This window comes from Chiloscyllium plagiosum, unplaced genomic scaffold (assembly GCF_037043375.1).
Source record: "Chiloscyllium plagiosum isolate Xiang-an unplaced genomic scaffold, Cpla_swu_hap1 HiC_scaffold_48, whole genome shotgun sequence".
NCBI lineage: Eukaryota > Metazoa > Chordata > Chondrichthyes > Orectolobiformes > Hemiscylliidae > Chiloscyllium > Chiloscyllium plagiosum.
This window is the reverse complement of record NW_028270186.1, coordinates 45,239,646-45,264,550: the sequence shown is the minus strand read 5'-3', so window position 1 is coordinate 45,264,550 and position 24,905 is coordinate 45,239,646. Positions and strand designations below refer to the sequence as shown.

Genomic DNA, 24,905 nt, shown 5'->3' with positions numbered 1-24,905 from the left:
TCCTAGGGAGAGTTGCTGCACAAAGAGACGTTGGTGTGCAGGTTCATAGCTCCTTGAAAGTGGAGTTGCAGGTAGATAGGATAGTGAAGAAGGCTTTTGGTACGCTTTCCTTTCTTGGTCAGAGTATTGATTACAGGGGTTGGGAGGTCATGATGCGGTTGTACAGGACATTGGTTAGGCCACTGTTGGAATATTGCGTGCAATTCTGGTCTCCTTCCTATCGGAAAAATGTTGTGAAACTTGAAAGGGTTCAGAAAAGATTTACAAGGATGTTGCACGGTTGGAGGATTTGAGCTATAGGGAGAGGCTGAACAGGCTGGGGCTGTGTTTCCTGGAGTGTCGGAGGCTGAGGGTTGACCTTATAGAGGTTTACAAAATTTTGAGGGGCATGGATAGGATAAATAGGCAAAGTCTTTTCCCTGGGGTTGGGGAGTCCAGAACTATAGGGCATAGGTTTAGGGTGAGAGGGGAAAGATATAAAAGAGACCTAAGGGGCTACTTTTTCATGCAGAGGGTGGTATGTGTATGGAATGAGCTGCCAGAGGAAGTGGTGGAAGCTGGTACAATTGCAACATTTAAAATGCATTTGGATGGGTATATGAATAGGAAAGGTTTGGTGGGACTTGATTGGGTAGGGATATCTGGTCGGCAGAGACGAGTTGGACCCAAGGGTCTGTTTCCATGCTGGACATCTCTATGTCTCTATGACTCTATGTATAGAGAGAGGGCTGGCATTGGGTGGGATGACCCACCGCCCTGTAAAGTCCAGAAGGCCGTGTCTATGGCACCACCTGGCATCAAAACTCAAACTTGGACAGACAGGAGGGGGCAACAAAGGGAACTGACAGAAACTAAACCTGAACTGTTTACCTGGCTGAATGACAGATGTTGGTGAATGAACACCCAGCCTGATAGAGAAATTGTTATCATGGGTCTTATTGGGAGAATATGGATGAATTAATTGAAGTACACAATCTCACTGATGAGGATGTCAGGCCAAAACCTTGCAGGCCAAGCTGCCCTGACGTGTACAGCAGAATCTGTTGCTGCAATGAGAGGGTGGGGGTGTGAGCCAGTTCCCCCCAGTGCACAGCCGATCAGTGGCTCCCAGCATTTACAGATATTACAGGGACACACTGGGGAGGGGACAGGCTGAATGGGCTAAAATAACCTTAGTGACTCAGGGCCCAGGGGTAATATCGAGGATCATGCAGAGAGGAAGCTTGAGGTGTATAAGGACCACGGGGGAATACCAAACGTCAACCTGTGATGATGAAGTTTGTTTGATGTATTTAAAAGATGACATGAAACCCCATGTAACTGTAATTATAAACATGGGACTCCCAGTGGGAGATAATTCTAAACAAATTCTGAATTGGGCCATGAGAGCTGAGGCAAACTCAGAAACACAAGGGAATAGCTGCAGTACAGGGAGGGGAACCAGACTCACAATGTTGCAAGGGAAGCAGAAAAGGGCATATAGACAAGGAACGTAGGCAGAGAGAGGGAGATAGGTGTTCACATTGTGTGTGGCCTGTGTTCACGTGTGCACATGCATAGCCCATAAATATTTATTGACACGCTGTTAGGGCTCGAGCAACACATGATGTTAACACAGGAGCATCTATATCAGTTACTGATATGGATTTACCCCTCACCCTTTCAATTACTAAAATGAGAGCAGTCGGAGTGGGAACTGAGGAAGCTGGATGAAGCTGGAGGAAGCTATCCTGATGTAGATCAGGAATATAACAAAATACATTCAGATATGGGAGTGTGAAACTGAGGAAAGGACCATTCTGGGAGTTGCCATTTTAGAACAATTAGGAGCAACTATTGATGTAGAGACCTGGACTATAACATAGGGACGCTCCAGCCAGTAATGGGACAGGAAGAAAATAAGAGGCGACATCACCAAAGTAGCTGAATTGCAGGGAGAGTGGGACAGTCAGGGAATCTTGGGAGTTACAGCTAGGACCCACTCAGCGGTGTGGGTAACCCAAACAGGAATGTGGGTTATTATCTGTAGATCCTGTAAAGATTGAGGGCCCTCTCACTCCCCACACAAACAGGATCCCATTAAAGCTGGGGCTGAGGAGGCAGTAATTGTGATAGTAACAGATTGAGAGAAGTAGAGAATCATCAGACTGACAGTATCCCTTACTAATTGACAGAAGCCGGATAGCTGTCTGAGGAAACAGTGCACCTTGATCCAGTTACCTCAGGGATCCCACAATATTCCAGTATATCCCACCGGTATATGGCTGATGGAGTTAGTCAAATTGATCTTACCAACACCTTATCACCTCAGTCGGTGAGATAGAACATCTCTGGATATTAAACAGAGTATTGGGTCAGGTCATCCAGGCTGGGCTTAAAATTAACTCACAGAGAGTGCAACTGGGGAGGTAGGGATATCATACTGGGGAGATCAAATCATGAAGCGTGAGGGGACAGTCCCAGCAGAACCAAAAACTATGATATTAAAACTGTCCACCCGCACACCGTGAAGGGCGTAAGGCAAACCTTAGGATTGTTTAACTACTGTGGGAATTTTGTAAGTAATATCCAGAATTGGTAGAGCCATCGAAAGCCCTGAAAGAAGCACTGGCATTAGCCAGAGGACAGGGAGGAAACATGTACACAGCATGCCTTTGACATTGTTCATGACCATGTGTTGGCCTGGGCTCAGTGAGGGTACATCACCCTCTGGGGGCCACATAGAGCATGAGGAACAGGTCAGAGACTTAGTGGAAACAGCTAAATTTCCCAGTGAAGCAACAATGATGAAGATTAGAGCTCACAAAAGTAGAAACTCCACACCAACAGAGCAGTGAGTATGTGGGTAAGGCAGGTAAAATACTGACTGAAACAGTGCAGACATTTGGGGAAGTGGCAGTGACAGTAGCTACAGAAGCGAGAAAGGAAAGTTTAAAGACATTCTTAGAAACAGTCACAGAACTGGAGAAACAGGAACAGGAAAAGGATGGGGCAATAATAGGACACGACAGAGTCTGGATGATCCAGCAGTGCCACTACACTGTATAAGACAAACATTATTAAAAACATATCATAGGCTGAACCATATTGGGCAGGATACATGCAATATCAGATGACCTACTACCGGGGTGACCTGGAACAGGGAGAGGTTTTGTCGAAGGTGTGTAGTCTGTACACTGTGTGAGCCAGAGAAAGCAATCAGGGTAAAGTGGATCGAGCAGCTGAGACCCAGAAAGACATGGGAATAATTAAGATGGATTTTACATACACCTCCATCCCAAGCCCAGGGAAGGAAATCCTGCTGGATCTTAATAAATAGGTTTACGCAGTGAGTGAAAGCATTCCCCTGCAGATTCTGACCAAGGGACACATAGTTAAACACATCTGTGCCCTGTTTGATACTGAACAGAAATCCCATCTCCCACACCACCCCCAGTGCTCAGGTACAGCAGAAGGAATGAAGCAGACACAGACAGCTAGTCTGACTAAGGCCCTGACAGAGACAGGCAGGGATGGTTAGAGTACTCCCCATCATCCCAATGAAACTGAGGGCAACCCCAGCAAAGGAAACAGGACTGTTTACCTTTGAATTAGTGACTGAATGGACTATGCAGCTACCAGAGGGCGTGGCAGTGGGAGGGCTCGAGATGTGCAATGGTAAGGATAGGGTTAAACAATTTGTGAAAGAACTGGATAAGCAACTGCATGAGCTGAGAGGGGAAGTTGCAGAACGGTAGAGAATCAGAAACTGGAAAAGGGAGCAGAGAAACCTCCAAGCTGACATCCCAAACCCAGGAGATTGGGTCAGGGGGGATATATTACCGGAACGTATGAAGGAAATGCAGCAGAATGCTGGATTTGGTTGGGGGAGCCAGAGAGGGAACTCTCCCATCATGCGTTAGTAAGCTCTGAATAAACATTGGTCATGCTGCACAGCACAGAACTGAAGGCTCCTCTTTGATATTTCTCCCAACAACAGTTGTGCTGGGGCAAGTTGCCGGCTGGAGGTCTGTGGCTAGTGCTGTTCCACAAGGATCAGAACTGGGACATCTGTTGTTTGTAATGTATATAAATGATTAGTTTGAAAATGTAAACGATTTAATTAGCAAGTTTGTCGATGGTACATGGTACATGAAGAATGTTGTCAAAGGATACAGCAAGGAAGAGGGCAGGTGGAAGGTTATGTGGAGAAATTGCAGACAGATTTTAATTCAGATAAGTGTGAGGTGATACATTTTGGGAGGCTCATTGTAAGAGGAATGTGTACACTAAACGGAAGGGCCCTGAGCAGCATTGGGATACAGAGGGATCTTCAGGTGCAAGTTCACAGCTCCCTGAATGTGGTGAAGAAGGTGGATGGCAGGCTTGCCTTCTGCTGGATTAGTGGTGCTGGAAGAGCACAGCAGTTTAGGCAGCATCCGAGGAACAGTAAAATCGAAGTTTCGGGCAAAAGCCCTTCATCAGGAATAAAGCTTTCTTCTGTCAGGGGAGTGAATATAAAACTGGCATTAGGCCACCTTTGGAGTATTTTGTGCTGTTTGGATTACCACATTATAAGGAGGATGTGGAGGCTTTGGAGAGAGTGGAAACAGGTTTACCAGGATGTTGCCTGGATTGGGAGAGGTTGGAAAATCTTGAATTGCTGTCTTTGGAAAGTCAGTGGCTGCGGAATAATCCGAGAGGCACAGACAGAGTGAATAATCTGAATCTTTTTCCATGGTGGAAATGATAAATTCTCGAGGCCATAGATTTTAGGGGAGAGGGGGCAAGTTCAAAGGAAATGAAAACCGAAAGAACAGCAGATGCTGTAAACCAGAAGTTTCTGGAAAAAAACTCAGCAGTTCTATCAGCACCTGTGAAGGGAAATCAGAGTTAACGTTTCTGTTGAAGTGTGACCAGAACCGAAACATTAACTGAGTTTTCTTCACAGATGCTGCATGACCTGGTGAGCATTTCCAACAACATCTTTGCAAGTTTAAAGGAAGCTGTGTCAGACAAGTTTCTTGAGCAGAAGGTGGTGAGTGACTAGAATGTACTCTCCTGGGAGTCGGTAAAAGCAGAAACAATCGCAACGTTCAAGAGGCATTTGGACAGGCACATAAGCGGGCATGGGTTGTCAGGGATATGGATCATATACAGGGAGATTGAATTAGTTTGGAATAGCATCATGATCCGCACAGACATAGTGGGCTGATTATTCCGGTGCTGTGCTGTTCTGTTTTCCAGGCGGTAGAATGTATGGAGTGACAGTTAATATTTTGAATGGAATATGTCTCTTCTTTAGAACATACAGTAAGTTGATGCATTTTGAGAGAAGCAATGTAGAAAGGGAATATATCATTTAAATGGCACAGAAACAGAGAGCGTGACAGCAGGAATGGGGAACAAAGTGTACAAATCATTAAGGTGAGAGAGAACATAAATTGTTTTGAGGAAAACATATGGGATGCTCCGCTTCATTAATGGGGGAATGATAACAAACTCACGGAAAAAATGTGGTTTGGAGATGCCGGTGTTGGACTGGGGTGTACAAATTTAAAATTCACACAACACCAGGGCGGCACGGTGGCACGGTGGCACAGTGGTTAGCACTGTTGCCTCACAGCGCCGGAGACCCGGGTTCAATTCCCGCCTCAGGCGACTGACTGTGTGGAGTTTGCACATTCTCCCCGTGTCTGCGTGGGTTTCCTCCGGGTGCTCCGGTTTCCTCCCACAATCCAAAGATGTGCAGGTCAGGTGAATTGGCTAAATTGCCCGTAGTGTTAGGTAAGGGGTAAATGTAGGGGTATGGGTGGGTTGCGCTTCGGCGGGTCGGTGTGGACTTGTTGGGCCGAAGGGCCTGTTTCCACACTGTAATCTAATCTAATCTAGTAAACCTGATGAAGGAGCATCGCACTGAAAGCTAGTGTGCTTCCAATTAAAGCTGTTGGACTATAACCTGGTGTTGTGTGATTTTTAACTTTATACATGGAAAAGATGCTAACCCTTGACAAAGCTCTAGTTAGGTCACAGACAATCATTGCATCCAATTCTGGTCAACAGATTCCTGATCAGAATGAGGAAGTTAAAATACCACAGAGGGGCCAGTTCCATAATTTGCTTCTCTTTCAGGACATGTGGATTCCACCATATCCCCAGACAGACGAATTGGCCCTTGCCAGACAAGACTGAGAGTCCTGGGCACAAGCCTGTTAAACTGCCTCCCGGTCCATTGTCTTACCTCCCCTCCATATGAGCATAGATAAGTGAATCCCCCATTAACTGAAGGAAGAACCCTTCTGCCTTAATCTCTTCCCATCAACACATAAACATGAACAATACGATAATCAGTTTCTGTAATCCATCACACGTTATCACAGGACATCGTCATTCATCAAGCTTTGTAAGGTCATAATTACCTACTTTAAACTATCTATTGACAATCTCCCATGTGACTGATATGCCTTTGTCTAATTCCTATTAAATATACTGTCTCTGTGGGTAAGGCAGAGATTCAGGAAGAACAGCCTCTGCAAGTAGACACTCAGCTACTTTAGAGATGCTTTGAAGCTCTCGCCGGCTGTCCAATAATAAAGCTACTGCTGTTGTGCAGAAAACTTGCGTCGTCTGGATTTGTGGAACAAAATAGACATCAACAATGAAGGATATGAGTGATCTTCAGAGTATAGAGTACAGACTTACTGGAGTAGTTCACTGATGAAGAAAATGCTGTCACTGGATTGATTTGAAGAAATTGCTATTTTCTTTGAAGTGAAGATGTAGAATATATTTTTGATAGAGCGTATAAGATTACAACAGACCTAGATATAGCAGACAAAAATATCTGTATTCGATAGGTGATGGCATAAGAATTAAGATCAGATGTAAGGTTTTGAGACAGCGGGAGTTGAAAAATGTGGTGCTGGAAAAACACAGCAGGCCAGGCAGCATCCGAGGAGCAGGAGAATCGATGTTTTGGGCATAAGCCCTACTGCAGCAATGATACTAGTGCGCCAAGCGGGCTGAGATAAAAGGTAGGGGTGAGGGAATTTGGGGAGGGGTGCTGGGAATACGATAGGTGGAAGGAGGTGAGGGTGACGGTGATAGGCCGGAGAGGGGGTGGGGTCGGAGAGGTCGGGAAGAAGATTGCAGGTCAAGAAGGCGGTGCTGAATCCGAGGGTTGGGACTGAGATAAGGTGGGGGGAGGGGAAATGAGGAAGCTGGAGAAATCTACATTCATCCCTCGTGGTTGGAGGATGCCTAGGCGGAAGATGAGGTGCTCTTCCTCCAGGCGTCGTGTGGTCAGGGTGTGACGATGGAGGAGGGCAAGGACCTGCATGTAATTGGTGGAGTGGGAGGGGGAGTTAAAGTGTTCCGCTACGGGGCGGTTGGGTGGGTTGGTGTGGGTGTCCCAGAGGTATTCCCTGAAATGTTCTGCAAGTAGGCGGCCTGTCTCCCCAATGTAGAGGAGACCACATCGGGTGCAGCGGATACAGTAAATGATGTGTGTGGAGGTGCAGGTGAATTTGCGATGGATATAGAAGGATCCATTGGGGCCTTGGAGGGAGGTGAGGGGGGAGGTGTGGGCGCAAGTTTTGCACTTCTTGTGGTTGCAGGGGAAGGTGCCGGGAGTGGAGGTTGGGTTGGTGGGGGTTGTGGATCTGACGAGGGAGTCGCGGAGGGAGTGGTCTCTCCTGAATGCTGATAGGAGTGGAGAGGGAAATATATCCCTGGTGGTGGGGTCTGTCTGGAAGTGGCAGAAATTACGAAGAATGATACGATGTATCTGGAGGTTGGTGGGATGGAAGGTGAGGACCAGTGGGGTTCTGTCCTGGTGACGATTGGAGGGGTGGGGTTCAAGGGCAGAGGAGCGGGAAGTGGAGGAGATGCAGTGGAGAGCATCATCGACCACATCGGAGGGGAAATTGTGGTCTTTGAAGAAGGAGGCAATTTGAGTTGTTCGGTATTCGAATTAGTCCTCCTGGGAGCAGATGCAGTGGAGACGAAGGAATTGGAAATATGTGATGGCGTTTTTACAGGGGACAGGGTGGGAGGGGGTGTAATCTAGGTAGCTGTGGGAGTCGGTCAGTTTATAGTAAATGTCCGTGTTGAGTCAGTCACCCAAGATAGAAATGGAGAGGTCTAGGAAGGGGAGGGAGGAGTCTGAGACAGTGCAGGTGAATTTGAGGTCGGGGTGGAAGGTGTTAGTAAAGTGGATGAACTGTTCAACCTCCTCGTGGGAGCACGAGGTAGCGCCGATACAGTCATCGATGTAGCAGAGGAAAAGGTGGGGGGTGGTGCCAGTGTAGCTGCGGAAGATGGACTGTTCCATATATCTGACGAAGAGGCAGGTATAGCTGGGGCCCATGCGGGTGCCCATGGCTACTCCTTTGGTTTGGAGGAAGTGGGAGGTTTGGAAGGAGAAGTTGTTAAGAGTGAGGACCCAGTTCAGTCAGTCGAAGGAGGGTATCAGTGGAATGGTAGTGATTGGGTCGGCGGGAAAGGAAGAAGGGAGCGCTTGAAGGCCTTCATGATGGGGGATGGAGGTGTATAACAACTGGATGTCCATGGTGAAGATAAGGCGTTGGGGGCCGGAGAAGCGAAAATCATGGAGGAGGTGGAGGGCTTGGGTGGTGTCCCAAATGTAGGTGGGGAGTTCTTGGACTAAGGGGGACACGACCGTGTCGAGGTAGGCAGAAATGTGTTCAGTGGGGCAGGAGCAGGCTGAGACAATGGGTCAGCCGGGGCAGTCACGTTTGTGGATTTTGGGCAGGAGGTAGAAACGGGCGGTGCGGGGTTGTGGGACTATGAGGTTGGAGACGGTGGATGGGAGATCTCCTGAGGTGATGAGGTTATGGATGGTCTGGGAGATGATGGTTTGGTGGTGGGGGGTGGTGGGGTCATGGTCAAGGGGGCAGTAGGAGAAGGTGTCCGTGAGCTGGCGTTTAGCCTCAGCGGTGTAAAGATCAGTGCGCCAAACTACCACTGCGCCTCCCCAATCTCACCATCAAACCAACAAAAACCTCCACCCCCGTCCGCTCCAACACCAAACTCACCATCAAACTGGCAAAAACGCCACCCCCACTTTGAGACAGTGGGAGATAAGCCAGTGTTTCTGCTGTCTGTATTGGCTGGAAATATGCAGAACATACTGCCTATTATGGTAGTGCAGGCAGAGGAGAAGATGAATAATTGATAAAAACAATTATATCCGATCTGAGGGAAGTAAACTTGCAGAGTTTGGGGGAAGTATAGGGAGCGAGAATATGGGATTCTGCTACAGAGAGCCAGCTTGGATTTGATGGGCCTCTCTCTGTGCTATAATGCATTTTATTTGGACTTGCTTAACTTGCTCTGGTCACCGATTAAATTGTCATTGAGGTAAATCTGCTCAGGGTTCCTACACAGACTAATACAGGCTGTCCCTCCACAGCAGGAGATAATGTTTACTGTTTTATACTGGGTTCGGGTGTGGGGGAGGGGAGGGGGTGTGACGGTGTGTATAACAGTCTGCCAGCATTTGTCTGAAATGGCAAAACACCAGTGAAGCCACACTAGGGACCGACTCTGGAAATGTGGGGAATGCCAGAAAGGAATTCTTTACCCATCCCACCTGGAAATTGGCCAAACCAGTCAGACTGGGGAGAAGCTGTTCACCTGCTCTGCTGCTCTGTGAGTGTGTGGTTGGGGGTGGGGGGGGGGGGGGGGGGGGGAGGGTGGGAAGGGATTCACTCAGGCATCCATCCTGCTGAGACACCAGTCAATTTACTCATAACCACAAGGTGAAGGATTTTTTTTCTCTTGTTCACACCAAGTAATGAACAATGGTTTTGGCAGTTCATAAAGTTTTGTATATAGAGAACTTAGTTTTGGAAATGTTCACAACATCATTGAACATACAGATTAACACTGGGTAGAGACTTTCATTTTCCTTTATTCATTGCAAGAGTTGGATGTTGATGGGCTATTGACATCCATCTCTCAACCATGTATTCTGGGGTTTGTTTCTGATGCCTTGTTATCTATTGTTGATAAAAACAGTTTCAATTAACTTTCTGTTAAATGTATGGCAATCAAGTCAATCCCATAACTCTCAGGCAGATTAGTTTCTTTTGAAGGGCTCTCCATCTCCCCAACCTCCTCCATCTCACCCCCAACAGCACAATAATCTCACAGAGTCTCTTTGTGACTCTGAATGAGACAATCTGATCAGCTGCTTCTTTCCATACTCCTATGTCGGGTTGGATCTTAAACTCCCCTTGCTGCAGTTGTGATCCTGCATCATTGTACAGTGTTGCTCGTATTTCATGTCTTGGCCTTTCAGTGTTCATGATACTGCATGTAGCTTCTTGGGTATGGGGCCGACAGTGTAAGAGTTTAGCTCTTTCCTTCCACCAACAGCAGTAAAATTATACTCCAACAAAATTTACAGTAAAAGCAGCATGAATACCTAAAAATGAAGTGTCAACCTGATGAAGTTCTCAAAGAGGACTACTTGTGTTCCAAACAGCAGAAGCAGCAAGTGATAGACAGAGTGAAGCAATCCGGGAAACAACAGAACAGATCTAAGATCTGCAGTCCAGCCACATCCAGTTGTGAATGAAGTCAGAGCACAGCTGGAGTTCTGAGGACAGTTCTCTTCAAGATATTAACCAACAAGAATGTCAGACTGGATTAATTATCATAAAACTTAAGTCCTTTTGATATTCATATATTTACAATCAGTGTTCAATTCACCAAATGTAGCTGAAGGTAAAGATAATCTTCAAGTGATTGTAACAGTGGAGACATCTGAATACTTGATCAGCAAATTAAAGCCTGTTGTGTTTAGATAGTAATAATTTTAAAGAAATTTTTAACAAGTAAGGTGACTTGAGTATAATGGAAGAAGTTGACTGGTGGGTAGCTGATAATCTTGTTTTAATCTGAAGTTAATTTAGGATGAGTTAACAAATAAACACATGGTAGGGAATTCCAGCCCCATGAAGTGCACATCCAGTTCCATGTGGGAAATCCAAGACACTTCTTGTCTGAGCGACAACCACAAGAACACGGAGGTGACACGGGAAATGTCAGGAACACTCGTTTGACCACAGCTAAAGTACTGCACACATTTCTGATCCCCACATTCCAGGGTTGATGTGATCACACCAGAGAGGGTACAGAGGAGATTGATCAGAATGTTTCTCCGATTGGAAATTTCTGCTCTGAGGAAAAGTTGGATAGGCTGGGGATGATTTCCGAGGAGGATGAGCTGAGATTTAATTTAAGTGATAAAATGCTGAAGAATCCAGATCGAGTGGATAGGGAGGAGCTATTCATTAACAGAGAGGTCAGAAACTGAAGGTTTTAGATTGAAACTAATTCTCAGAAAGAAGGGGAGGGGAGACTTCATTTCACTCGGAGATGGTGAGTCACTGATGGGGTGGCAGAGGCAGTAACCAGCATCACATTAGGACAAAAGGTTATGGATGTAACTGAGATGCTGGAACATGCAGGGCTGCGAACTAAAGTCTGCAGAATGGGATCAATGTGATTTATTTGACATTTCTCCAGCATATTAAACTCAAGTCGAATTTGAGAATTTATGAGCATCATTAGTCTTGATATCCAAATGTCGGAATAAATTTATCAGAAAGTTGCAGCACAGATCGCGGCCACTTGGCCCATCCTGTATGTGTTGGCTGTAATAGAACTATCCAGGCTTTACAGCATTCTGTATTCACCATTGACAGCAACAATTTCAGACTGCGAACTCTGCCCTCTATGTTCTTATTATCTGTTTTTCAATGTATTTCTTTGACAGCTGCACACCTTGTTTCCGAGTTTCAATCCCAGCCCGAACTCTATTCCCTGTGGCCTTGAGGGACTACCATTTCTGCTGTTTAATCTCTCCTGCCTTCCCCCGTGTGACAGACTGTCTGTTTGTCCTTGTCTCACCCCCACCTTGCTCACAATCTGTTACATTTCTGATGGTTCCCAGACCTCTGTGACTTCACTGTGTTCCCTGGGTCAATGGCACGAGTTTTGAATTCTCTTCCTCCAGAGATAATTGGAAATCTTTCTGGTTGCAGTTTCCCCCAGATTTTAATTTTAAAATCAGAGTCAAATACTCGTGAGGCTCCATCCACAATTCCTAGCATTTGGATGTAATCTGTGACCCTCCCACAGATGTGCACGTTTGCTCTATTGGCTGTGCTAACATGGCCTGTAGTGTGCAGGTTTAGCGGGTTGGGTTAGCCATGGTAAATGAGAGGTTATGGAGGGAGGGTGGGAGAGCAGTTCATTGCAGGCTTAATGGACTGAATAGCCTCTTTCTGCACCTACGAGATTCTGTGATTCAAACTAGTTGTGATTGTCGTCATGTTTTCCTCATGCCAGGTTCATTCAGTTCAGGTACACACGCTGCCTTTGTGTTTCTGTGGGTTCTCACTCAATCCCTTCCTTCTGTTTTGCAGCAATTTCACACTGTACATGAGGGTGAGAATGAATTTTTAAATACAAATACTCCAATCGAAACCTGCACAGGTCAGGAACTGTTTCTGCTGCTGGCATCACTCACAAGGAACAGGAAAATAAAGGTTCAGTCACAAATCTTATAGGAACATAGAGGTTATAATCACCAGGAAAGTCTTAACAGCTTAAAACTCTTTTCTCAAGAGGAGGCTGAGAGACAACCTGGTACAAGTAGGAAGCTTTGTGCCTGTGTTTTCAGAGATTTGTGGTTGAAATCATTGGGATGGAAGCATGTTTTATTGCCCCAGGTCATCAAAGGTGCTATCTAAATGTGCATCTTTCTTTCTGTCTGAGTTAACAATCAGATGGGTTGGTCAGTGTCTGAGTGTTTTCCCTCTTCATGTCACTGGGTCTCGGAAACTGTGTTAATTCTGACCTTGACCAGCCTACATGTGAATCCAGACCCTGAATAATGGGGTTGACCCTGGACCATCTTCTTGGCAGTCAGAATGAATGACAAATGCTGCCCCAGCAAGTGATGCCGTGATCTCATGAACAAACAAAATAAATCCAATCGCTGTGGTTACTTGTGAACTCGCCGGTGTTTCATCAAGCTGGATATCTGAGTGAACTGCTTCCCACACTCAGAGCAGGTGAATGGTCTCTCCCCAGTGTATATTTGCTGGAGTACAGTGAGGCTGGATGGTGTCCTGAACCCAGCCCCACAGTGAAAGCAACTGAATGGTCTCGCACTGGTCTCCTGTGACCGGGAGAGATGATATTCACCATCCCGAGGGATACTGGGTAAAGATACCTCCAAAAGGGATCTATTGAGAGTAGACCAGGAGAAACTGCTCTCTTTCATGAAAGAATCAATAATGAGGAGGCACCGATGTCAAGGGATTGACAAAAGAAGCACATGTAACACGATACAAAGTGTTTTCATGCAGAGAAAGTTTATGGTCAGGAATGCACTGCCAAAGAGTACAATGGGAGCCAGGTATAATGAAGAGAATAGAATTGAACAGAACAGTTATTGGAAGAGGACGAATGGAAAGGTTTATGGGGTAAAGGTAGAAGAATAGCATTCGGTGAGGTGATCCTTTGGAGAGCTGATGAGCCAATCAGCCTCCTTTTGTGCAGTAACAATTCTGTGGACATTTAATTTCTGAGCCCTCTAGGAAAATATCAGGGCAGGGTTTGTAAAGAGGTCAGATTGAATGAGGGTCTTGGTGAACAAAAGCGAGACACAGATACAGAGAGGTTTCAGGATAGATTGAATCAAATGTTACCAATTTGCATGGCAACCAACATTACAGCAGTTACAAATGGGATTCAATAAGAGAATGGAATTAGCGCAGCAAATAAATCATGAACATTTATGCAGCTAAAAGGGATGCTGTGTAAAGACACCGCAGTTAGTGCTTATTTCATTCAAGACGTATCAGCCAGGGTGCACATCGTCCTATATCTATCCTATTGAGCTCTTGAAGAATTTTGTTCATTTCAAGTGTTTCATATTTCAGTCCTCCAGAGAAGACAGCTTCATGATCCTCAATCTCTCCTGACAGGACAAAGCTGCTGTGAGAGGTAATTTCGGTTTAAACTTTAAGATGTGCCTGGACCACAGACTGATCTATAATAAAAGACAAAACTTTTGTTTCTTTTCTAGAACATTTTATATACTCAAAAGTAGAATAGTTTAAATTGTGCAGAATGCTGACAATTTGTGAGCAGAGTAAAAACAAACAGGCCCTTGATTGATGAAACCATTAACACAGGCAGGGAAGGATGAGTCCTTGACTGATAAGACTCCAGGATAGGGAAACGACTCGAGAGACATCTGTTACAGATTGCACAGACAGAGAAGAATAAGTCTTTGACTGATAAGACTACAGGGTGAGAAAAACAACAACTTTAGAGACTCTGGAGACATTTGTTGCAGACTTTGTGATAAGAATAATGATGTTTTTAAGAATGTGAACCTCATGGCTTGTTAGAGCCAAGGAGAGGAGGGACTTGTACTGTATATAATGGGAGACTTTGTAAGCCTCAGCGCGCCTTTTCTTCAAGGGTGCCCAATTCTGCAGACTTGACTTGTTAATAAAACTTTGTTTTCCTGAATTTGTCTAGAGCGATTATTGAGAAGCGATTTTCGTTTCTAACAACTTGGGGGCTCGTCATCCGGGATCAACACTCCGGCCGCAAGGGGAGTTGAGGAAGGATATCGGAGAAGGTGCACCCTGCCGAGTTCGGCAGTCCCTGATTCCTTGCTTGTCGCCCCGCGCGGCTTGAGCGAGTGATATCCGGGAGGCTCAGGAAAACAAAGGAGGGGTGTACCCGAGGCAGTGGGGACGGTTAACGATCGAGTAATTTCGAACCCAGGTAAGAAAAAACTTGCGGGGACCGTGTTTCCGGAGGACTGGGGACCTACGGGGTGCCTGTGGATTTTTTTTCTACAGAGACGTGGGACTCAGGAATCTAGAGACTGGGGCTCGCCTGTGAGGGATTTTGCAGAGACCGTGTTTGAGGAGGAACGTGTACATACGGGGTGCCTGTGATTTGTGTCACAGAGACGTAGGACACAGGAATCCAAAGACCGGGGGTGCCTGCAAAGGAACCTGGGCGATCACGGGACTGAAGGTCCGGGAATTGGCTACATTGTGATAGATTATCACGGGAAAAATACGAAGTCCTCGGAAATGGGAAATAAGGGATCTAAGGCGATTAAGGGAAAGGTAGGCTTAAACAGGGACAATGACACATACCCCGGGGTACCTGACGATAGTCCGTTAGGGAGAATGCTAAATAATTGGGATCAGGGTGGAAGAAAGGGAAAATCTAAAAGGAAGATGGTAAAATACTGTCAAAAGTGGTCCCAGAAACCTATTCAGGGCGACTCAGTGTGGTGGCCTAGATTCGGTACTGACGAAGGCTGGGTCCGGCAAGCCCTCATTTTATATGTCAATTCAAAACCTGATGTTAATCTGGAAGAAAGTGATTATGCCCTTTGTTGGCTACCGGTTACGGTATCTTGCCAAATGCAGGTAACTAATAAAGACTCGAAAGGGCAGAAAGAATGGGACCCTTTAGATCACTTACCGCCGCCCTACGTGACCCCGTCTGCCCCACAAAATGTTCCTTCGGGTGACGACGATTCAGGGGAAGGGGAAGAAAATGGGGAGGAATCACAAACTACCTCAGGGGTACAGACCAGATCTCAAGCTGGAAAGGGTCACAGACAAAACCCTGTCTCGATTGCAAGAATGAATCCACTCCGGGAAGTGCCCATGGGGGGCGAGGAGGGAAGGACGGGATATGTGAACGTTCCCTTGACGAGTACTGAAGTACGGAATTTCAGGAGGGAGATGAAGGGTCTACTAGAGGACCCCATGGGACTTGCTGAACAATTGGATCAGTTCCTGGGTCCGAATACTTACACGTGGGAAGAGATGTGTTCCATCATGAAAACATTGTTCTCTAGCCAGGAGCGTCAGATGATACGACAAGCTGCGCTCTTGGTCTGGGAGAGAGAGGGGGGAGAAGGAGGGGAGCAGAAGTTTCCTCTCACCGACCCCGAGTGGGATAAGAACACGGAGGGAGGACGGCGCAACATGAGAGACATGCGGGAATATTGGATAAAAGGAATAAGACACGCAGCCCCGAAGGGGCACAATTTTACCAAGGCCTTTGGTAATCATCAAAACCCGGAGGAAACCCCTACGGACTTCCTAGACAGGATTAGGAAGAATTTGCAGCAGTTTGCTGGGGTGGACCCTGAGACGGACGTGGGGCAACAACTCATACGGGTAGAGTTTGTATCAAAAGCCTGGCCGGACATACGAAAGAAGTTAGAGAAAATGGATGATTGGGATAGTAAATCTTTAAGTGAACTACTACGGGAGGCGCAAAAGGTGTTTGTGAGAAGGGACGATGAGAAGCAAAGGAAGGCGACAAAGATAATGATGCAAACGGTGCAACAAATGACAGCTGGAAGAAAGGAAAAGGGAGAGCCGTGGCAGAAACAAGAAAGGGAAGAGTCGTGGCAAGAGCAGAGGAAAAGAGAACCATGGCCGGAACAAAGGAAGAGTGGAGGAACGCGAGACCGCGACAGGGAAACGAAGAGGATACTCAGATGTTACTATTGTAATGAAGAGGGACATTTTAAACGGGAGTGCTCCCGCTACAAGCGGGAGGTGAGGTCGTACGCCCTGATGGAGGAAGATTAGGGAGGTCGGGGGTTCCTACCCTTGGGGCAAAAGGACTATCGACAGGAACCCCTGGTCATCTTGAAAGTAGGGCCCCAATGATCGGCGATCACATTTATGGTGGACTCGGGAGCCGAAAGATCAAGTATAATCCAAATACCCCCCGGCGCCCGAGCAGGAGGAAAAGTTATGGGGGTATCTGGAATCGGAGGACAGAAATTACAAGTCCCAGTGGTGGAGGACGTGGAAATTGGGTTTGAAAACAGAACTACTAAACGAGACCTCCTTCTACTGCCATCAGCGGGGTTTAATTTGTTAGGAAGAGACTTGCAGGTCAAACTAGGGATCGGAACGGTACCAAATAACGGGGAAATGGTGGTAAGGTTGTTCGCCCTCACTGAAGAAGATGATCAACAAATAGACCCGGAAGTATGGTACCGAGAGGGGAACAGAGGGGGTCTAAACATCAAACCTCTCCAAATCACCATGTTACCAGGAAGAGGCCCGGTAAGAAGGAAACAATACCCGATTGCTATGGAAGGACGGGAGGGGTTACAACCTGTGAGAGAAAGATTAATCACAGATGGACTACTGGAGGAATGCATGTCCCCTTTCAATACTCCAATACTCCCTGTGAGGAAGCCGGACGGGACATATAGGCTGGTGCAAGACTTGCGGGGGTTGAATGAAGTAGTCCAGGCTAGATACCCGGTGGTACCTAATCCCTACACGTTAATGAGTAAAATTCCCCCTGAACATGAATGGTTCAGCGTAATAGATCTGAAGGATGCTTTCTGGAGTTGCCCCCTTGACGAAGAAAGTCGGAACCTTTTTGCCTTTGAATGGGAGAATCCCTTCACAGGACGAAAACGACAGTTAAGATGGACGGTCTTGCCGCAGGGATTCACGGAGTCACCCAATTTGTTTGGACAAATACTGGAGCAGATCTTAGGAGGATTTCGGTGTAACGCGGAGAATCAATTGCTCCAATATGTCGATGATCTCTTACTCTCAGGACCAAGAGAAGAGGAGGTACGAGCAGACACCGTTGCCCTGCTGAACTTCCTGGAGAAACAGGGTCTACGCGTCTCCAGGACAAAACTCCAGTTTGTGGAGCGAGAAGTAAGATATCTGGGCCATCAAGTCAGTAAGGGGCACCGCCGTATCACGCCAGAATGAATATCAGGAATTACGGGTATGCCAATACCCAGGACGAAGAAGGAAGTCAGACAATTCCTGGGACTAGTAGGGTATTGCCGGATATGGATTGAAAGTTACACCACTTTAGTAAAATTTTTGTACGACAAACTGGGACAAGAAGGACAAAAGGTGGACTGGTCAGATGAGGAGGAGCAGCGATTTAATATTATTAAAAATAAACTGATTCGAGCTCCGGTATTGGCTTTACCCACCCTGAAGGAACCGTTCCAGTTATATGTCAATAGCGCCGGCGGAATAGCCCAGGGTGTGCTTACTCAGCTGCGGGCAGGGAAACATCAGCCGGTTGCATTTTTGTCAAAAATGTTAGACCCTGTGTCATGTGGATGGCCGACCTGCATACAGGCAGTGGCAGCTACGGCAATGTTAGTAGAAGAGGCCCGAAAACTTACCTTTGGAGGAAGGATCACAGTATACTCCCCACATTCGGTTAGTACCATACTGGCTCAAAAGGCTCACCGCTGGTTAACAGACTCTCGCATCCTGAAGTATGAGACGATTTTGATGACCGGGAACGATCTCAATTTTGCAAAAGATCTCAGTTGCAACCCAGCCCAGTTTCTGTACGGACGTCCTGCAGATGGGGAACAGGAGCATGATTGTGTGGAATTTGTGGACTTGCAGACCAAGAGCCGAGAGGACCTGCAAGAAGCCCCGCTGGGTGAGGGACAGGAACTGTATATCGACGGGTCCTCCCGGTGCATCAGTGGAGTACGATACAGTGGCTATGCTGTCATAGATGGTGCAACGAAATGGGCGATTGAGTCCGGACGACTGCCCGGGAAGTGGTCAGCCCAATCCTGTGAGTTGTACGCCCTCCAGAGGGCCCTGAAGTTGTTGGAAGGGAAAGTGGGAACCATATATACTGACTCAAAGTATGCATACGGAGTCGTTCATACTTTCGGGAAAATCTGGAAAGAGCGAGGATTGATAACATCCCGGGGAAAAGAATTAGCTCACGAACAAATGATCAGCCTAACGTTGGAAGCCCTGGCGTTACCTGCGGAACTTGCAGTAGTCCATGTACCCGGTCACCAGAAGGGGTCGACACCGGAAGCGGTGGGAAACCGGCTGGCAGACGAGGAAGCCAAGCGGGCAGCGGTCGAAAAATCCGTCCAATTGTTAACGTTAATACCGTTGAGGGAAGGGCTCGCGAAACAACCCGTCTTCACCCAGGGGGTGATTGATAAAATGGATCAATTGGGTGCCCGGCTAGATACTAACGGGAAGTGGACGGTTCCTGATGGGAGACAAGTACTGAACAAACAGATCACCCGGGGTATTCTGCACCGATTACACCATCAGACCCACTGGGGGGTGCAAGCCATGTGTGATACAATCCTGAGAGACTATGTATGCAGGGGGATATACACATTAGCCCAACAAGAGGTAGTCGGATGCCCCACTTGCCGGCGTATTAATCAGAAGGCCATGCGTTCTATGCCAGCCGGTGGTCAGCCCCTCGCGATTAGGCCATTTCAGAGGATCAAAGTCGACTTTACAGAATTACCCCCAGTACAGAGATGGAAATATCTGCTAGTAATAGTAGGGACCATTTCACTCACTGGGTAGAGGCTTTCCCAACTGCCAAAGACGATGCACCAACCGTGGCCCGACTGTTGTTAGAGAACATAATCCCGAGATATGGCATAATGGAATCTATCGACTCCGACTGCGGGACGCATTTTATTTCTAAGCTACACCATTTGATCTGTACTGCCCTGGGTATCCAATGGAAATTCCACGCACCCTGGCATCCTCAGAGTTCGGGTCGAGTTGAGAGAATGAATGGCACGCTCAAGACCCAATTGACTAAGCTGATGTTAGAAACTAAGTTACCCTGGCCAAAGTGCCTGCCCATTGCCCTATTGAGGATACGTACGGCACCTCGCCGAGATGTCGGGGTTTCCCCCTATGAAATGCTGTTCGGATTACCGTATTGGAGTAAGGTTGATGGATGTCCCACTCTACAAGGGGGGGATGTATTTATCCGAACCTATTTACTGGCCTTATCCCGTTCTTTTGCAGAACTCCGGAGGAAAGGTCTCCTGGCTCAGACTCCGCCGCTCGACTTCCTCCTGCATAAGGTGGAGCCCGGAGATTGGATACTTGTTAAGACCTGGAAGGCCGAAAAGCTCCAGCCGCGGTGGGAAGGACCGTTCCTGGTTCTATTAACAACTGAAGCAGCTGTTCGGACGAAAGAAAAAGGGTGGGTCCACACATCAAGGATAAAGGGGCCTGTTCCGCCTGAAGAAGAAAGCACCTGGACGTGCGAGCAAGGGGACAAGCCGTTGTCGGTAAAACTGAAAAGACAGCAATAATGAACTCTACTTGGACTGTATTGGTGGGGATATTGATCAGTTTACTCCTGTATGTGGGGGAGGGTGAGGGGAGATGTGACAAATGTCGAACTACAGTAAGACTTGGGATTCGAATCTATTCGGGATCATTTGTGTCCCATTCCTATGTGGACGATAGGTGTTACGATGTGAGTGCACGCCATGAATGTTGGGAGGATGGGAGACCCTATTATCAGATATATAATAAAGGATACGGTGGCAAAATCCATGGATGCCCTATAAATGACCGCTGGGTGTGTATTAGCAAAACTGGGAGGTGGGACCTATCCTCCGTGTTGCTCAGGGAGCAGGTTGACAGAGTCAAGGAGACCAAGATACAGATCACTGATCGGGGGTTGGGGAAAGAGCAAGACCGTCAGGGAACGGTCGTGCTCCCTAAAGTGCCATCTGTATACGCAGAGGTAGAAGGAAAGATTGAACTCCCTGATGTTACACAAAACCTGTTTATTGATCTCACCTCTAGAATAGCCACTGTTTTAAATGTTAGCAATTGCTGGGTCTGTGGGGGGCCGCATATGTCGGAACAATGGCCGTGGACTGGTCAAAGCTTAGACATAGGGGAATTGCTGCAAACCACTTGGACTCATGACAACGACAGAAAAAGCCAGGGGTGGAGACTGACAAACAGCCCTGAGGGCCAGTTCTGTATTGAAGGCAAGGGGACCGTGAAGGTAGGGATTAGCCCCTGTCAGAATACATTGGATGCAACCACGCGAGTATGGTGGCCTGAGAATATTGCTTGGTACATTGCAAACCGAGATCATCAAAATTGCATTCGGTTACATTCTGATTCCTCCTCTTACGAGCTAAGTGCTGACCCTTCCGATGGCATGAAAAGAGTGTGGAGCGGTGGTTGTCAGGGGAATCAATGCTGGAATAATCCTGTCCAGACTCTGCCACGGGGTCAACAATCCGAATACTGGAATTGCAGTGGTCCTGGTCCTTATGAGGGCGTCCCTGGGGTAAAGGAGTTGTGGGATGACGTTGTGAGGCAGGGCGGGCCTGCTCCAGATGGCCTATTTTGGATATGCGGTAATCAGGCATATTCCAAACTGCCCATGGGATGGGCTGGAGTATGCTTCCTGGGTCTAATAAGACCTGAATTCTTCCTATTACCCCGGGAGGAAGGCGATGATTTGGGAGTTAAACTCTTTGACTCCCTGCGTAGGTCGCCAAGGGATATCCAAGTCGGTGATTGGGGGGATGAGTGGCCACCGGCCCGGATTATTGAATACTACGGGCCGGCTACGTGGGCACAGGACGGATCATGGGGATATCGTACTCCTATCTATATGTTAAATCGAATTATCAGGCTCCAAGCAGTCGTAGAGGTCATTACTAACCGGACTGCCCTGGCCCTAGAGTTGTTGGCTCAGCAGCAAGATCAGATGAGGGCTGCTATATATCAAAACCGACTTGCCTTGGATTATCTGTTGGCCTCGGAGGGGGGTGTGCGCGGGAAATTTAACCTGACAAACTGCTGTCTAGAAATTGACGATAATGGTAAAGCGGTTTTGAAAATTTCCGATGAAATTCGGAAATTGGCCCATGTGCCAGTACAATCTTGGCGTCCTCTTAGTGGCATCGGATGGTGGGATGGTCTCCTAGGTGGTAGCTGGTGGCGCACGGCATTGCTGGTGGTTGGGGGAGGCATGATTCTTCTTCTCGTATTACCCTGCCTAACTCCCTGTATTCAGTTTTTAATTCAGAAAAATATTTCCCGACTCCAGGCAGTGGTGGTTCCACAACATGGGACGCGGGAACTTAAAGTGATGTTGCTGCGAAAGACCAAGGATTTCCCGGGCCCTTGAGGGAGGGGGGGCTTATCTTGGTCAGGCACATCTTAAAGAAAGAAAAGGGTGGAATTGTGAGAGGTAATTTCGGTTTAAACTTTAAGATGTGCCTGGACCACAGACTGATCTATAATAAAAGACAAAACTTTTGTTTCTTTTCTAGAACATTTTATATACTCAAAAGTAGAATAGTTTAAATTGTGCAGAATGCTGACAATTTGTGAGCAGAGTAAAAACAAACAGGCCCTTGATTGATGAAACCATTAACACAGGCAGGGAAGGATGAGTCCTTGACTGATAAGACTCCAGGATAGGGAAACGACTCGAGAGACATCTGTTACAGATTGCACAGACAGAGAAGAATAAGTCTTTGACTAATAAGACTACAGGGTGAGAAAAACAACAACTTTAGAGACTCTGGAGACATTTGTTGCAGACTTTGTGATAAGAATAATGATGTTTTTAAGAATGTGAACCTCATGGCTTGTTAGAGCCAAGGAGAGGATGGACTTGTACTGTATATAATGGGAGACTTTGTAAGCCTCAGCGCGCCTTTTCTTCAAGGGTGCCCAACTCTGCAGACTTGACTTGTTAATATGGGCCGGTGGCCACTCATCCCCCCAATCACCGACTTGGATATCCCTTGGCGACCTACGCAGGGAGTCAAAGAGTTTAACTCCCAAATCATCGCCTTCCTCCCGGTGTAATAGGAAGAATTCAGGTCTTATTAGACCCAGGAAGCATACTCCAGCCCATCCCATGGGCAGTTTGGAATATGCCTGATTACCGCATATCCAAAATAGGCCATCTGGAGCAGGCCCTCCCTGCCTCACAACGTCATCCCACAACTCCTTTACCCCAGGGACGCCCTCATAAGGACCAGGACCACTGCAATTCCAGTATTCGGATTGTTGACCCCGTGGCAGAGTCTGGACAGGATTATTCCAGCATTGATTCCCCTGACAACCACCGCTCCACAACTTTGTTTTCCTGAATTTGTCTAGAGCGATTATTGAGAAGCGATTTTCGTTTCTAACAGCTGCTAATAGAATTCAATTCACTGGGGAATGTTACTGACTGCTTCATGGATTGGAATTGGCAATTAAGACGGTAAGGTTATTATATAAACTATCTTCAATTGTATTGCCAGATTGCCAGACACATATGGGACTTTAAGAAAAATAACTTAACTTACGGGCATTGAGTGTCAGAGCGCCTACTGTTGTGTGGGCATCCTGTTCAGATACAATCTATTGATAATTGTTAGAATCAACTTATACAGACTCCATAGAAGTGGTCAGAGCATTATAACGGTCATCGAAGCTGGTAACACATTTCCCATGGGTTAAAAGTCGTATATGATAGAGTAGGAACGAGTTTGGCTAGTAAAGTCCAGTTATTCAAAATCATCCTAATTTACTTTCAGAAACAAGTGAGAGAAAGCCACATTATTGCATTAGTCCAAATTTAGAATTTCAGGAGAACTAAAGGGAGAGTTGGTGTTGGGAGCTGTAGTTACGAAGGAGATAAATTTGTTTTACAGAGAGAGTTCACAGATGGGAAACTCAGCTTTAACATCACATTTAACACACCCAATTCCGCAGGTCCCGAACATTATACATAATACGGAAGGGGAAAGCAGCATTCCCAGCCCAGAGAAACCATTCGTGTTGTGCATGTGGTTGAGGATTTAACTGGTCATGTGATTTGGGAAGACACCTATGTGATAGGACCAGGGCAAGGTTGTGTAAATGTGGGGATTGTGGGAAGGAATTCACTTACCCCTCCCAGCGGGACACTCACTGACACAGTCACACTGGGAAGAGGCTGGTCACCTGCCCCATGTATGGGAAGGGATTTACTCACTCTTGCAATCTGCTGAGGCACCAGAGAGGGCACAGAGGATTTAGACTCTTCACCTGCTCCATGTGTTAGAAAGGATTCATTCAAATCTCTCTCCTGCAGAGACATCAGTGCGTTCCCACCGGGGAGAGGCCATTCACCTGCTCCATGTGTTAGAAAGGATTCATTCAAATCTCTCTCCTGCAGAGACATCAGTGCGTTCCCACCGGGGAGAGGCCATTCACCTGCTCCATGTGTGGGAAAGGATTCACCCAGTCTTCTGATCTGCTGAGACCCCAGTGAGCCCAATCTGGGGAAAGGCCATTCAGATGCTCAGTGTGAGAAAAGGGTTTCAGTGATTCATCCCTCCTGCTGATACACCAGAGGGTTCACACTGGGTAGGAGTTGTTTACCTCTCAGTGTGACAAGGGATTTGCTGCATCTTCAACATGACAGAGACCAGTGAGTGCACACAGGGAAGGGGTCATCCCTCTGCTCCGTGTGGGGTAGAGTACACACATCACTGCAGGACTCTGATTCTGCAGTTACTCTTAATCAGAATCAGGAGTGGACCTTGTACATGATGACAATGTTGGAGTATTGATGTTGTTGTTGGGGTTAACCACAATAACTGGGCTGGAGTTGACTGAATTTATATTGCCACTTTCTGAACCTCAGGATGTCTCTCTGAGCACAAGGCTACACCAACAGCAATGTGACAATGAGCAGGGATCATCTGTTTTGATTTATATTGGGATTGAAGCACCTCTGCTTCAAAGCACCAGGTACAAGGTCAGAGGCCAGCCTTGGTCAACGGCCTGTGTGGAGTTTCCACATTCTCCCCACGATAGTGTGGGTCCTCTGGTTTCCTCCCACAGTCAAAAGATGTGCAGGTTATGTGGATCAGTCGTGCTACATTGCCCATGGTGTCCAGGAATGTGCAGACTAGGTGGATCAGCCATGGGAAATGCAGTGTTACAGGGATGGAGTGCAGTGGGTGGGATGTTCTTCAGATGGTCGGTGGGATTTGATGGGCCAATGCTCTCCTT

General features: G+C 47.0%; 2 protein-coding genes across 2 annotated transcripts; both read left to right on the top strand.

The window, feature by feature from the left end:
• Positions 1 to 13,980: 13,980 nt before the first annotated feature.
• On the top strand, positions 13,981 to 23,218 carry LOC148135900 (endogenous retrovirus group 3 member 1 Env polyprotein-like). The gene is made up of 3 exons (XM_087984433.1): positions 13,981 to 14,025; positions 19,890 to 21,888; positions 23,165 to 23,218. The coding sequence occupies exons 2-3, from the start codon at positions 20,182 to 20,184 to the stop codon at positions 23,216 to 23,218; spliced, it is 1,761 nt and encodes a 586-aa protein (XP_087840559.1). The 5' UTR covers positions 13,981 to 14,025; positions 19,890 to 20,181.
• Positions 14,032 to 19,894, top strand: LOC148135901 (uncharacterized). The gene is made up of 2 exons (XM_087984421.1): positions 14,032 to 14,820; positions 15,483 to 19,894. The coding sequence occupies exon 2, from the start codon at positions 17,841 to 17,843 to the stop codon at positions 19,431 to 19,433; it is 1,593 nt and encodes a 530-aa protein (XP_087840547.1). The 5' UTR covers positions 14,032 to 14,820; positions 15,483 to 17,840; the 3' UTR covers positions 19,434 to 19,894.
• Positions 23,219 to 24,905: the final 1,687 nt, after the last annotated feature.

What these genes read in the sequence shown, in the direction of transcription:
- LOC148135900 (XM_087984433.1), top strand. Translation starts at nt 20,182, where the DNA reads ATGAACTCTACTTGGACTGTATTGGTGGGGATATTGATCAGTTTACTC. An exon ending in GAGGCATGATTCTTCTTCTC is followed by an intron (nt 21,889 to 23,164) that starts GTATTACCCTGC and finishes TTGTATTGCCAG; the next exon opens with ATTGCCAGACACATATGGGA.
- LOC148135901 (XM_087984421.1), top strand. Translation starts at nt 17,841, where the DNA reads ATGCCAATACCCAGGACGAAGAAGGAAGTCAGACAATTCCTGGGACTA.